At 38.4% G+C, this 16,199-nt stretch overlaps 1 protein-coding gene across 1 annotated transcript; it reads left to right on the forward strand.

The window, feature by feature from the left end:
* Positions 1 to 498: 498 nt before the first annotated feature.
* On the forward strand, positions 499 to 14,903 carry LOC106916738 (uncharacterized). The gene is made up of 6 exons (XM_088005993.1): positions 499 to 666; positions 6,225 to 6,448; positions 7,238 to 7,340; positions 7,866 to 7,961; positions 8,528 to 9,042; positions 11,762 to 14,903. Exons 1-6 carry the CDS (start codon positions 499 to 501, stop codon positions 13,209 to 13,211), a joined length of 2,556 nt encoding a protein of 851 aa, XP_087862119.1. The 3' UTR covers positions 13,212 to 14,903.
* Positions 14,904 to 16,199: the final 1,296 nt, after the last annotated feature.

A 16,199-nucleotide genomic window follows, 5' to 3' on the forward strand; every position in this document is an offset into this window, starting at 1 on the left:
TAAATGTGATAAGGAAAAAAAAAGACACATAAATTATGTTCCAATTCATTGATAATGTGGTAAATAGTTAGTTGCATGAAACATTCAATTGAACAGACTGATCAATCAAAGGGGTATCAATGGAGCACCTTCTTTAAAAGGCCCTGGAACATTTTATAATTACAGAAGATTAGGTGCCTTAGGACGTTTAACTGTTGCTGCTTGATGATAAGATAAAGTCATTAAAACATATTTTAATATTGTAATTTTTATATATCCGATATTCTTTCAGGATGTATGCAAATAAGAATCTCTGCATGTACACTTGCCTCATTTTGAGCCTTCTTGTGGCTTCTCAGCAACAGCAAGTATGCTTTCCATTTTTAGCCACAGACAGGTCTGTGTGTCGCAGCTGAAGCTCTACAGTATGGGTGTGTGTGTGTGTGTGTGTGAGTGGGTAAAGCACACATGCTCACTCTCCATCGCTCTTTCTTTCCGCCTCCGCACTTTAGTACAAAAATGGCAGAGCTCAGCTACAGGCTTCCAGATGCACCCATCATCTTCATCATCATCACCTTCATCAGCAGTAAGACATGCATCCATTATCACTGCCACCATCTGTCTGTCCACGGTGTCACCACTAACACTCGTATTCAGCATCGGTGCACAAAAAGGAGAGCTGCTCTAGTAAAAGACATTCCAGTGAATTCACAAGCAACACATACAATCCCTTCGTTTTTAATGCAAGCCTGTTACCATGACAACCAAACAGTTAAAAAGCAGGGTCATTTAGAGTGAACCAGATGAAATGAAACTATGTTGAAGTGGCATACAGATGACTTTGTGGGCAGGAGGTGGTCTGTTGTCATGTCGACATAAAAAGCAAAGGATGCTTTGTAAAATATGTTCTCGTACCAGCTGTTCGAAAGCTACAGATCAAACTCACACATATGTCAAGTAGTTTCATCAATCAAGTGTTGGCTTCCTAAATCAACCAAGTGGAGGGGAGGAAGATGAGGTGGCGTATCGGGAAGACCAACCAGAGTAAAATCAATTCTCAGATTTATGTAGTTAGGCAGGTATTGTGCCTTAAAAACGTTTTTATAGCTATTTTTCTTACTGTTTATTATTTTTGTCACAAACTGTAATGTATTTTATGAGGATTCTATTTCATTGGCCCACACAGAGTAGAACATAATCATAAATTAGTAGGAAAGAATTTGGGCTTCATTTTTTCTGCAAATAAAATCTTTAATTATTCAATTAAAAAAGTTAAATAATGGTAAAATCTTCCCTATTTCTAAAATGGTCAATAAGTAATTGGTTTTTCAAAGAAAGACATAACAAGTGCTTGCAGTTTGACACAATCCCTGCAGTGGATCCTTTCTGCATATGTATTGCAAAGAATACACCATCCCCGTAATGAAACATTGTGACACTGTTCTTCAGCAGAGAAAAGTATCACATTTTAATGGGATTTTATGTATCCAACATAAAGCAATGCATAACATGAGATTGAAAGGAAAATGATTCTTAGTTTGAATTTTGTTTTTCAAATAAAAATAAGAAAATAAGAAAATTTAGAGTTTTCTGTCCATGAACCAATATTTAGAGAGCTAATTTTTGTTTTTGTTTTGCAGTGATGCTCAAGCTTCTATAGAATGGGTGGAGAGCATCTGTGAACATCAATTCACACACTTATAACATTCTCTTAGGTGTAGTTAGGCCTAGATTTTGACTAGACATGTCTACTGAAACATTGTCAAGAGAGAAAGTAGCCAGGCAATATTGAATATTGAATACCTTGGAAATCAAGAGGAGCAAGTGAGTGAAGTCCAATGTAAGGATGAATTGGAAAAAGTTAAAAAGGGAAGAATGTTGTGGATAGTACAAGAAAAGCTGACACAGTCGCTACCTGGTAGGGAAGAAATATCAGAAAATATGGAATATTTTATTAATATGTGTTCATCCACAAATTTCCTCCCAAGATATTAAATGAGTGTATTTAATCATGAACAGAACACCTGACAGTTTTGGCCCCAAACCTTCAGTGGTCTATCAGAATGCTGACCATAAAAACAGAATGTATTTTTTCAGCTTCATAATGAGTGCAAGTCTAAACCAACAGAAGATAAATTCAAATTTTTGACTAACAAAGCCAGAATGCAGAACTACATATCTGAAAACTCACTTTCCTGTCAAAAAAGGCCACTAGAGCAAAAAAAAAAAAAAAAGAAAAAAGAGTGTGCACACTACTACAACCAGTATAGGTTTATTTGTTTATTTCATTTGTGCTGTCCTTTGTGACTGTTACATTGTGAAAATGTGTTGTTGCTCTTGTACTTGAGAATTGATACAAACGAAAGTCTGAAAAAAATGCCTAAGATAGGGACTGAGCATCCTCTTTTAAGTTTGTTTCAAAACTCAGATTAATAAACTTGTCAAAGTAGAACATCTTTCGGGTTGATTCCGATAAGCAAGAAAGAGCCACAATGCCTTCACTCCATCTCCCAGCATGCATCTGCTAGGGGGAGATCCTAGCTGAGCAGCTAGAAGATGGATAGTTTGATAGCGTGTTTCCCCTGCTGCCGAGTGTATCACTGCAGTGGAGGCTGCCTCTTGCATGAAGCTTTGCTGAGGAGTTTCAGACACAGAGGAAAACCTCCACAAGGAGAACAGTGCATGTGATTGGCTGATGACTCTTTAAAGGACACCAATCAGACAGCATCCTGGCTGTGTGTTTCCCTCTCCATCTCTGAACGCACTGTCAGCCTGCGCATATTTTTTTTATGACTGCAGCGCTGCCATGCATGCATGTCGCGCCTCTGTTTGTGTGCAGAATGTTGAAATTTCAAGCAGTTTTTGAAGGAGATGTGGCAAGAGATGTTGAAGAAACAGATGGAAAACAAGAGGTCCTGCTTGAATGAAAGTGTGGGGAAACAGAAGCTGAGGATAAAAGCTGAGGGGAAAAGGCACTGTGATTAGAGAGAGAGAGAAAAAAAAGAAAGAAAGAGAGAGATTGCAAGGCGGAGGAAGAGGAGGAGGCAGAAGAGGCGATCTGCTGAAGGGAACCAGCAGAGAAGCTGATTTTACCAAAACCCTCGGCAGCTGCCTTCTGTTGCTGTGGAGATGGGCTGTTGGCTCTCTGGACCATGGATGGGTGACCAAACGGTAAGCCATTAAAAAACTGTCTGACTGCTAGAAATCCTGCTGTGTATTTTTAATTAGCTCTCATTTGAATTAGATAAAATGGAGTCACCAGTGCTTGTGCTTTTTGCTTGTGGATGTGTCAGTATGTGTGTATTTAATGAGACTCAAAGTAGGCATTGGGATTTCTGCAGGATGTTGCATTTGAATGTGAGACAATTAAACACAATGTTAAGTTGTTCATGCCATTTCTTTACAAAGTTATGTTAGATTTTGTCTCATTTCTGTCACTGGCACCTTCACTCATCCTGCTGCCATCCGCCGTCTTTACATACAGGTGCCATTTTGTGCTCCTTTGCTCAAGCTGTATGCATTTTGTGCGTGTGCGTGTACGTGTGTGTGTCTGTGTGTAGCTGAATGTAGCGGAGGGTGACTCATGGTTCTGATGCACTGGAGTTAACAATGCTGTTCATGCGTCTAATTCGATGGCTTTTGAGCTGCATGCACTGATATGTAGCAAGCAGAATAAGGGTTATGCCGCTTTTCAGAAGTAACACACCTCACTGCAGACCTACAGAGACATACTCATATTTGTCATGTTTGATGAACACGCTGTGGCTGCCCAGGTGTCCCTAATCCAACCATCTGTCAGAGAGAAACAGAATCTTGCTGCCCAGTTGTGTCTTATAATTTTGCCAGTTTGCAACATGTATTGCATTCAAACCATTAAGATAATAGTAAAAAAGGATGATGGAATGAACGCTGCCTTCAAAATGGCAGCTTGCATTCCAAAAAAATGCACAGAGGCGTCGATGGATGCTGGATTCCCACAATCCATGACCGAACTGGAATAATTCCTCAGTGATTCCCATGATGCCACTGAGCAGCATCTGGTGATTAGCTAAGCTGTATTCCCCACTCTGTTCATAGCAGTTGTTCCTGGGATAAATTTGTTATGAAGTCCAAGTTCACATAATTTCAATGGGAACTGCCAAGATTAGTATTTACACTGTGTGAAGACAACACACAGAAGTCAAAAATGTTTGGAAGATAAATGGAGGATTAAGCATCTGTGCAGTTTCTCAGAGTTTTTTGTCCTTTTTTGAAAAAAAAAAATGCAAGAATCATCTCATATTTTCCTTTACTTGATTCTGACCACACACACACAGAACTGTGATGTGCAATGTGCAGTTATCGGATTTATTCTGCCTTTATCTTTGAGTCCAGAACAAACTGATTGCAGAAATGCAGGGTATTTTACCTATAACATTCTCAAAATGTTATAGACAAATATTGCATACAGCAGCAACAATTTTAATTGGCTTTGGCAGCAAAATGTACCAAAAGCAATGCCATATATGGATGTGTTGGTACTCACTTAGGTGGTGCCATCAAAGATATTGTAGCATAGCTTTAGTACATTCTATAATTCAACTACAGGTAAGATCTTACTGTTCCTTTACTGAGGCAACTGGCTGTACATTTTCTGGCCTAAACTGATTCTCTAAGTATTGTAGGTCACTTATATATTTTTTTTCTTTTCCCATCTTTTTTCAGAATCACTGTTTGAGGGGTCAAACCTTCCAGAGTTTGACCCCTCAAAGTAGGGGCAACTATTATTTTTGCAGCACTGTCTTTGTGTTGAATAGTTTTACTATGACTCCCTCAAGTTTACTCAATATGTTATTCAAAACAATCAATCAATCAAATTTTATTTGTACAGCACATTTCAGCAGCAAGGCATTTCAAAGTGCTTTAAAGCATGTGACACTGAATAAACGGTAAGAAAGAGAAAGAGATTTTGAAAAAAAAAAAATCCAGATTTTTAATCAAAACGCCATTTGCCAGTTTACAACATGTATTGTGTTCAAACCATTAAGATAATGGTTTGAACACAAACAATTATCAAAAAAATCTGGAGTTTTTTGACTAAAAACCTCCAGATTTTTAGTCAAAATGCCATTTGACAAGGACTCTAAACCTCCAGATTTACAATCAACCTGCATGAGAGTAGAAAGCATTCCATTCTGGCTTCTGTACTTGTCAACTATTCCTGTCTGAGCCTCCAAATTAGCATTTAGTTATGTAATTATATTTAAAAATGTTTCTTAAAACAAAGACTGGCACGCTGTACAGGATATCTTGGCATGAAGATCTGTTAGTTTTGTTACATAAATCTCTGCTTGCTGAACTGGAAGAAAAAGAGAAAAACTGAGTTAAGATTCCAATCACTGCTGTTTTTATTGAAGAAATGTTTATTGGTTTTCATTCACTTAATTTTCAACATTCAGTTTTTTACAGTCCTGATATTATTTTTGCTATCCTCATATTCTAATATGAAATTATACCCCACACTGTAAATGTGGAGTTTAATTTAGTTTTTGAGCTTGCCAATGAAAAAAAGATGAGATTACTGATTGAAATTTAGTCAAATTAGATTCTTTAAGTTCCAGTTCATGCTTCCTAATATTTTTCCATGATTTCCAGACATTTCGTTTTTATCCTTTTAATCTTTAGTTTTCTTTTAAACCAGACAGCTTCAGTCTAAAATACATATATGAATCTAAATCAGGGTTGCATAAGTTTAACTTCAACTGATGTCTTAATGAAATCTATATTTGGCCTCAGGGCTATTGCTTAGTGGGTAGTTAGTGAAAAGTCATTTCAAGGTAAAGGCAGACATGTGGCAGATGTGTAATTTAAATAACTCATATGAAGAGGAAATAGAGCAGAGCAGAGCAAATGTTGTTCGTTTGTCAGACACTGAGAAAAAAGTGATTTATTTAGTGACATAATATGAGGGCATAAAAACGACATGCCAAATACATTTCCTAACCCAGTCAACCTCATACATTCAAATAACTGATGACTATCGTTTTGATGATGTGACTTCTGACTCTGCTAAAGTTAAATGTTGCAGAGATTAAAACTCATGTTTTATGATAAATCCATAGCAAATTTATCATAAAAAAAGAGTGACAATTGGAGTTTCATTCATGTGTATCCCTGGTTGAAGCAAAAATGATAATATCATCCTCCAGGAAAGGCCATGTACATTCCACCATAATATCCTATCTGTGTTTGTTCACTTGACTCAGATGAGTGGGCGGAGTCTAGCACACCTAAGCCAGCGGGATGCTTTGAGGATTATTGCTGCGAGTCAGCGCCCCATCACCTTGCAGATCAAGGGCCAGAGGAGGCGGGGCAATGAGGGAGACAGGGGATCCTGGGAACCCCTGCCGCTCAACCTGCAGCACCTCAACCTACCTCTTCCAATGAGGGGGGCGGGAATTAACACATCTAGCCCCTCCTACCCAGACAGGTATGCAGGCCTGTGATAAATTGCTCCAGAAATTATTGTGATAAACGATAATATTGCTGTTTTGAAACTATTTTTAAGTAATATAATGGTAATGCCAAAAAACAATAATGCCAGATCACATTCTAAAAGATCAGTTAACTTTAAATTCTAATGAACATTTAACACTGGAACTGGAAGACTAAATAAATAAAACAACAAATACAATTAATTTTGAAGTCTTTGTAAATAAAATTGTCCTTCAAAATAAAGGTTTGTTGACACCAAAGCACCAAACTGAAAACTTTTATCATCCAGTTTTTGGTAGAAATAGAGGAAAAAAGAGATAATTTATACCAATGGAAGTTATTGAGCTTATTTTAATTTATCATGCAATCAAATGATTTATGAATTATTGTGTATTATTGTGACAGGCCTACACAACATATGTAATGAATTAATGGCCTGCATGTTAGTAAAACATTTCTATAAAGAGCTGTTAAATTATGACTTATTTATTATGCTTTAAATGACTTTATTTCACTGAATGACAACCACCAATCACTTTAAGATATCCAATAAGATATTTGAAGTTTTTGCAAAATATTTGGGTACTAGTTATGTAAATCACACATAAACACTCAGAGCAGATTAGTGTCTATTATCCTGTGATTGCAAAAGCTCTGGCATTTAAATTTATTTAGGACTGTTTGATTGTTTTGGGATTCGTTTTATAGGCTTTAACCACAGCTTTCATAAGACATACATAATTGTCTCAGAAGCTGCTAAATTGTTCATCTTGTTTTTTCTCAGACATTATTATGGCCATCTGTCTCTGCCACAAGATCACTGTGATGGAGGACGGTACAGCTATATGTCTAGCTCACCACGGGACACTGTGGAAATCAACCATCAGGTGAGGTGAACAGTTAAAAAAAAGATCCAAGAAATAAACATTGATGTGAATATATGCTGCATTTTATCAGCTTGAATAAAATAAAAAGAAATCAAAGCAATGTTGGAAATCTTCTACAGCACCTTGCAAAAGTATCACAAATGTTGGTGTGTATAACTGGGATTTTATTTATTAGACCAAAACACAGTAACACATGACTGGTGAGTGGAGGAAAGACGTGGTCTTAAAACCTATTCACACACACACAAAAAAAAGAAACAAAGCGTGGTATGCATATGTACAGGTCATTTGAATCAATACCTTATACCACCACGGTTTGCTGGACTTCAAGCTACAATTTTATATTGGCTATTAGCTTTTTTACTCAATGTTTTCATAGAAAAAGAGAATTCTGATTAAATATTTCTTGAAGAGGTTTTTAGAAATAATGTATGAAAGTGTTACGTAGTCAAATAAGCCTAGAAAAGTACTCTTTATGTTTATTCCATTAATTATTTCCAATTTTCCACTGCATAAATTCTTTAGGATCTCGAACTCGCCAGACGTCGACAAAAAAGGAAGAATTGCCTGATGGGATGTTGCAATCCTGACTTAGATGAACCAACAACCTGCCACAGCCAGGTATCTGCAATCTTACCTTTTTAGTGACATTTTCTACTCACAGTCTCCATTCTATTCCAAAACCAATATCGCAGCATGTCATAAAGTTCTCCACAATCCTGCTATTGAACTACCATTTGATTCAGGTGTGTTGAATTAGGGGAAGAATTAAAACATGGCCCCTGAGAACTGATTCCACTGCTTTGGAGTGTGAGATGCAATTAAAACCTTCAACAACTGCCCTGCTCATTTGTAACTGTGTGACAACAATGAACTGGTACTTTAAGAAATTTTAAATATAATTTCTTTAAAACTAGAACAAAGAAATTTGCAAGAATTTATAGGCTGGAGATTAGACAACACAAGGAGTCTAAACATGTTGATTGTTGGAGTAATTCTTAGATTTTGGAGACCTTCTTGCTTTACTAAAACAACAAAACAATCTTTCTGAGTTTTTGGCATCCTATTGTTCCACAAACTCATCCAGTTTGTATTGAGGAACTACACATGCAACATGCAGTTATTTTTAGCTTCTGATTTGCCTGTTTGTGAACTGTCCTTTAGAATGAGCATCTCTTGTCTTGTAGACTGACGATGAGGACTTCATCCTGGAGAAGCCATTGGGTTACATGCCCCTTCACCATGAGTTGGACAGTGGTCTGGGCTGGACAGATGGCTCCCTCCATCAGGGTGATCTCTCAGGGCTGGAGACAGAGGAGGGAGGTCTGGAAGACTGTCATCCTCATGGGAACTTTGCCACTGCTGGGTGTGGGGGGTTCGGAGGTGGGGGCTCTCCATCCTCAGAGTCTTTCATCTCCTCGGAGCTCAGCGATTCAGGCTTCTACAGTGTTAGCACCGGTGAGTTCAGGCACTTCCAAAGGCTCTTAGAGAAGAGGATGCGTCTGTACAATGCCAGGATGCAACATCAGGGTGAACCATGCGAGAGACGCGAGAGGCGTGACAGCTGCCCCAAGAGCCACAGGGAGCTGCTCGAGTCGATACCAGAGGCCCTGACGATGCAGCCCCCATGTCAGCACCTGCAACATGGGATGGAGGATGGAGCTGGGCCAGTCATGGATGTCCAGCCTCGTGGACTTTTCAGGTAATTTGGGAAAAATATTTCATTGATTAGTAACATTGATCTTAATTACAGTCTTATCCACTATGATTTTTTTTTATTTTTTAAATTGTGAATCACATGGAAATCATTTGAAACCCCACACCTAAGACAGGCTGGTAACAGTGCTCATGTGCTACAAAAAAGACAGTTCTGTCAAACTTGCTTTCTAATTTGGTTCAACAAGGCACAAAAGAGTAGAAAGTGTTGCATCCATTTTTCAAACCATAAAATGACACTTCACAATAGAAATTTGCCTTAGAGTGAGAATGGCTTCAGGAATGAGTCTTGTGTTTTTAGTATTGTATTTGCCTTCATCTGAAGCGTTACTTAGTGGTAAGTAATTACAATTACCAATTACTCATACTTTTTACCCCAAAATATATCAATAGTCAGGTTCTGTCAATGTTTCCATCAGTTGTTTTCTTTTTCTGCCGACCAATTCAAAAGTTTTCATATATGAGTCATCACACTTTTCATAAATTACTATCACCATCACCTCTTTCAGCATTTATAATCGTGACTTTTCAGTAGTCCTATGTTAGATTTATGCATTTATTTGCTCTGTGTATTCTGTCATATCAAATCTATGCTCATACATCCATGTAGTTATTTTTTGGACAACCTGCCTTGCAGCGCATTGGTGTTTGTTTTAAAAATAGAGCTTTCCTTCAGTTACCTGTGTTCAAAACCATGACTTCATTTTGTCCACCACCAAAACATTCCTTTACTATTCATTAGTTAAGTGGCTGCCTTGTTTAAAAGTAACATAGTATTTAAATAAGTGTTAGGGAGCCTACCGGAAAGACTTGTGCACATTTAAAATGTAATGTTTCATGAGTCCGTCTATTTACACTGGCATTGCTTTCCAAATGAATAGAGCAGAATATATTTTATTAATCAAAAATGTGTGCCCTGTCAATTGAGAATTATTCTGCTCATTCAAATTTATTTCCATTTGCCAAACACCAGAATTACATGAAAGACATTTTTTTGTATTACTTTAGTCAAAGTTTGAGGTTTACCTATATTTCTTTAGTATTTGGTAGCATTACTTTAGAACTGTATGACTGGAGTCAAATGTTTTGACTATCCATTCCTAAGCTTCTAAAAACAGTACGTTAGAATTTTGGCCCATTCCTCCTGCCAGAACTGTTTATAGGTCCCCTTGTTTGCACACACCATTTGAGTTCTGTCCACACATTTTCTATGAGTTTTTAAGAGATCAACATGATGGCTTTGTGGGTTAAGGTTAAGCCAAAACAGTAACTTTCTTGTTTTAAAATCACTTTGTAACTAATTTAGAGGCATGCTTGTAGGGTCTTTGTGAAGTCAGAAGGCATGTTTGTACCCAATATTTAATGTCTTAGCTCATGTCTTGAAATGTTGCTTGCATATTTGCATATAAAGCTCTTTCTTCAAGATGCAATATAATTTGTAATTTGCCTCCCATCAACATAACAGTGCCACCCAATGGGATGGTGCCTTTAGGCTTTTTCCTCCAAATGTAACAGTTAAACTTTTATCAATTTTCAAGTGTCATCAGAGCACAGGTTATGGTTGGCAATAATAAGATCTTTGCTCCCTTGGTGCAACAGTAAGCCTCTTTTTTTTATGTTGCTTTTGGAGTAATTGCTTCTTCCTTGCTGACCAGCCTTCCAGCCTATGTCAGCACAACACAAAGTATCTGAATCCTTCCTGAATAGTATTATGACTGCACATTCCCATGGGGTTTATTCTTGATTATTATTTTTATGAGTAGGTGAATAGTGCAGATTCAGGCATCTGAAAATTCAAAGGAGGATGCAGATTTTTGGAAGTCCACAGATATCTTGTTTTTAACTTAATGTTAGACAACAAGCTTTCACAAGTTGTTTAAAGTTGCAGTATAAAATTATATATATATATATATATATAATTTTATAAAAAATTTTTTTACATATTTGATAAAACTGTCACTGTGTTGTGACAGTATACGACAGTTAATCGGTCTCATAACATACTGTCATACAAATGGTCATACTCCTCCTTGAACTACTATTGTCTGAAGAAATGCATCACGCCAGACAAAAAATAACCAATCAAAGCCAGAAGGAGGTCTGATTGACAGCACCAAGACCTCCTGCCTCTGATTGGTTGTTTATAGTTAGCACTGGGAGAACTGGGAAAGCATAGGAGCTCAATTTCTTTCACTGATTATTTGTACTGTCACTACATAGTAAAAGTTTAATCAAAAAGTTACATTCTGCAGCTTTAAAGCCATAGACCTTAGTGCATACCATACCATACCAACTTTATTTATAAAGCACTTTAAAACAACCACAGCTGATACAAAGTGCTGTACATCAAAACACAACATAACAATAAAAAAAAAAAAAAACTTACAGTTTAAAAACAAAAAACATACAATTTAAAACTAGATCCCGCTGGAGTTGAAAGCCAGCGGGATCTAGTTTCAAATTGTATGTAAACTTCAGATTTTAAAGAAAATAAATTCATTTCTAAAGAGAAATTCCTTTTATTAATTTTAATTTCACAAATACAAATGTCAGTAATTTCAACTGATATGTTTTTTTTTTCTTTCTGATCCAGTGCTGATGGTGATAGTTAAAGAAATGGCTATGTCTTTTTACGATGTGTATGGAAACATGATTTCAGCTGCACATGTTGTCGCATCAGTTAACTAGAACAATTTTATTTCCAGGGTTTCATCGGTCCAGTTCCATAAAGCTGACCGACCCTGTCTGAACCGCCACAGCTCTAGCAGCGGTGCTCTCTTCAACCCCTCTCACACCGCAGTCCCACGTATAAATGCCCCAGTCCTCTCCACCTGCAGCACACCCTCCAGCCATCGAAGACCACAAATACCCATGCAGCAGCAGTACAACCACCAGGGTTCAAGCTCAGTAGGCATGCTGAGGAGGAGCAGAACCCTACACCATCGACCGCCTCCGCAGGAATACCGCCGCCGGGCCAGCCACCCAGCATCACCTTCCTACTGTGCTGCAACTCTGCACTACTGTGGAGGTGTCACTCCACACAATGTCCTTCCACCAGGCCTGCCAGAGGAAGGTGAGCTAGATGCTGGTGTGATGGCTTCCCACCCAACAGGCATGGCCCTACCACCCCAACAACACCCGGCTGCTTTGGGACACGTCAGGGGCACCAACACCAGTGAGCGATGCTATGACAACTCGGGTGGTCAGATCACACAAAATGACTGGTGGCACACTCAAGATAGAAGCTTAATGCCTGAGCCAGCGATGGCAGAAAGAGAGAGGGAGATGGAGAGGGAACTTGAACAAAAGAGACAACTACAAAAGGAAAAGGAGATTGAAAGGGAAAGAGAAATTGAAAGAGAGATGGAGAGGGAAAGAGAGACAAATCTCCAGGAGGAGAAGGAAAGAGAGAGGCAACTGGAGCTGGAAAGGAGCAGAGCTAGAGAACAGCAGCACCTCCAGAGTCATGTCCTCCCACTGCAGGCGGGAGACGTCAACGACACCTGGCCAAAGCCGGCCAGTCGTCAGTCCTACGGAGGTGGAGGAGGTAGAGGTCTCTACAGCACTTTGGAGGGCCACACAGGAGTTGGAACTTCTGCTGAATGTGAGGCAAAGAATGGACAAATAAATGCAAACTCAAGTCACAATGCCGGTTCCGGTCTGCAGGCAAAACCTAACCCAAGCTCTAGACCTAACACAACCTCACGAGTCACAAGGAGCCAGTTGCTCAGAGATCGAGCTCATCAGCTGGCAGATGAACGGAGTGGAATGAGCACTGATGAAGAGAACAACACTGACATGCTGCTGGGTCGCTACTGGAGCCGAACAGAGAGGAGAGAACACTTCCTGTTGGCTCGGGAGCAAAAGCAGCAACAGCTGCTGGCCAGAGGCGGGCCTTTACGAGAAGCTCTTAGCCGGGGAGCAGCGTCTATAGGAGACGGAGGCTTAATAGAAAGCAGGGGAGTTGGACCGTTTGCTGAGGGGCGATGCAAAACTGTCCTGGAGCTGAGTCAACGGAAGCTGAGTCGTCTGAGGAACAGAAAGCTGTTGGATGACTGGACAACTGTAGAGGAGCTGCTGACTCATGGGACCAGGTTGGACAACCAGGAGGACATGTTGTGTCCAAGCTCCTTGTTGACAGTCACCACTGTCTAACTGCACAGACACAATGTTTAGTTTAACCTCTGAGTGTGTGTGATGTTAAACTAATGATATAATATTATGTGAATCTGCTTGTTCTGTCTTTCTCAGAGTTAGACAAGAACATGGATGTCAGCTGAAGTAGGCATCTAGTAGAGGAAGAGAGTTTGGGATTGGTGGAAGGCCCATTTAGACTTGGAGTGAAAACAAACAATGTGAAAGAAAATCACCAATGTCTCTTCAGTCCATTCCAGGAAGGTGTCATTCACCCAATGGAACTGAAGATAAAAAGCTGCCTTGAGTTTCTTACGTCACTTCAATTAGACATGTTTGGAATCATCGGTGGGTTTATAACACTGTTTTTAAAACAGGAAATACCAAAAACTCTGACAGCCACCCTCAATTCAGTTATTTTTCCACTGCACTTCAATATCCCGATAAGAGTGTGGCTGCAGTGGATGTTTTGATAATTGTGATATGGTTCAATGCCCAGGCACTGGGTACTGAGTTGTCAGGAGCACCTAACTACAAAAAAGCATGTCAGTTCTAATCAAACCAGATTTATATTGATTTTTGCATGTACAGTCAATGGGCAGTGCAGATGCTGATAATAATGCTGGTTGGTGTCTGATTCCCAGCTTTCAATCTAGAGCAAAATTAAAAGGCTATTTATGTAAAGTTTACAGTATTAAAAAACCTGAACTGTGTTACTCTACCTTGATACAAACTCTTAGAAACACAGTTTGTTGAATGTTTGCTTTACAAAATGAGTAGGATTGATAGATTTCTACGAAAAGGAACATAAGAAGTAAAACTATACAACTCTATCCAGCAGTGGGGGTTTGACGTGAGGTGTAGATAGACAGGCTTCCCCAGGGCTCAATTAATGCAAGAACCATCACTGCTTGACTGTTTTCACAGACTGTCAAATATTATTTTTCCGGTGACATTTTTAGTGGATTATGGGCTGTTAGTAAAATCTTAGGGGACTTTATTTATTAACTAATTACCTCCAGTATCTGAAGTGCAAAGATAAAACTGACATCCATTTTCTAATCTCTCTGCGGAAGACAGGAGGCAAGATACTTCACACAATTGTTGTATTGTTCTGTTAGCATATATGTCTGAAAGGGAAAACTTTACTCTCATTGCTTTGCATCACCTCAACTGATAGCTTTACGTGTGGGTGTGTGACCACTGTACAGCACTCCGGACAAAATGTGTGAGTCAGTGCATGATGCTTGAAATGACAAACAAATGAGCAAGGTCATATGAGCCGGTGTGTGTTTGCACCATGTGATTCATGCTACATCCAATGCTAAGTATATTTTACTGGATTTTTTTAAACATTTACAAATATTTGGGTTTGAACCTCTAACAGGCCATGGGATATTTGGAGAGCAATACTATTCTAGGTGTATTTTCTTGTCTGTGCACTTAAAACAAATCACAAATTCCTTTTATGTCAAAGGCAAGGATACAAATCAACTGTAGCAAAGCAGACAATGACAGCTTGGAGATTTGATACAAAATCTTGAAAAATGTATCCTTTTTCAGATAGTAACAGTTTGTTAAAAAATAATCAGTATGATTTTGTGCAACAAGAATAAAAGTGTGTGGATTAGTGGTAAGCAACAGTTTTTCATGTAGAAGGTATGATGCTCAACTTTAATCTGTTAAATAATATGCTGCAGTGCTTGGTCAGGACTTTATGCTGCACTCATGTTACTTAATTTCAATCTAAAATAACATGCATATGACAGCAAATATTCCCCACTTTAAGAAACCTAATTAAGTGATTTGGAGTCAAAGCACTCATTAGTAAAAGTAGTGTTACACCGATCACCGTTTTTATTTATCTCTTAATTAGAACCTTCTGTCAGGACTGATATAAATGTTAATTACTAGGATTACACTATTAGTAGCGTTAATTGTTAATATAATTATCATGTCACTTGCTGCTCCTGCTATTTTCAGCAACCAGCATCTTTTACCAGCGATTTAAAACTAAATGCATTGCTGCAACTGATCTGGGATCTGCCAGAATTAGAAAAATAACTACATACCACTAATATTTTATTGAATATTTCTACTTGAGTAGAAAACTGTTAATTCAGAGACATGAATGCAGCATAGAGTAGTTAGTCTACCACGTCTCATGGCTCTCCTTTACTGCCAGGAATTTTAAAATCGGCAGGATGTTTACAGATCTACGCATAAAACTGTTTATGCATGTTTACTCAAATCCTGAGGAGAAGGGTTTTTTTGAGAAAGGACAGCAGAACTCTGATAGACCTTACATATGGGAGGATGTGCTGATGTCCGCAGCGTCTGCTCTGCAGGTAGAGCTCCAGAGACATTCCACTTCAAGCTGGTGACAGGTGCGTAGTTCAGGAACAAGTGCAATAATACCTCAAGTTAGTTTTGTCAAGGTAACGATGGTGTCGGCTTTTCAGCGAATGCAGTAATTTGTTTTAAATCAAAATGGATGCACAAAGTGATAAGACACCACAAGTGCACAGTAATCTTGGAGTTTGCAGTGGCAACAGCTAAGGTCACACAGATATTTACAGTGTTTTCCATGGAAGGGACCTAAGAAGAACAAAACTTTTTGCACATCATTTTTATATAAAAAGTTTTCCCTACCTTTCTGTACCAGGGACTTAGGCCAGTGGAACAACTGTAGATAGAATGACAGTGTTTGTTGATGTTTTCTTTATAAACTATCATAGTGATGTATGGAGGAAAAAAGTAGTTTATTGTGGTTGTGTTGGACATATTTCAATATTTTTCTTGTGATGGTTTCAAAACAAACGTGGACAGTTTTAATGATCTTTAAATCTTTTAATGCTAGTTAAGTCATTTAAAAGCTAGTGATATTTTCATTTACTTTTCTTATGAGGAGAACACACTATATAAATATTATTGTCTCTTTAAATGGATTTTTGAAATTGAATTTACTGTTGTTTTGTGTCATTATGACATGTACATATTGATTTTGTC

Source organism: Poecilia mexicana, unplaced genomic scaffold, assembly GCF_051168715.1.
Source record: "Poecilia mexicana isolate PSO_F unplaced genomic scaffold, ASM5116871v1 scaffold_5, whole genome shotgun sequence".
Classification (NCBI taxonomy): Eukaryota; Metazoa; Chordata; class Actinopteri; order Cyprinodontiformes; family Poeciliidae; genus Poecilia; species Poecilia mexicana.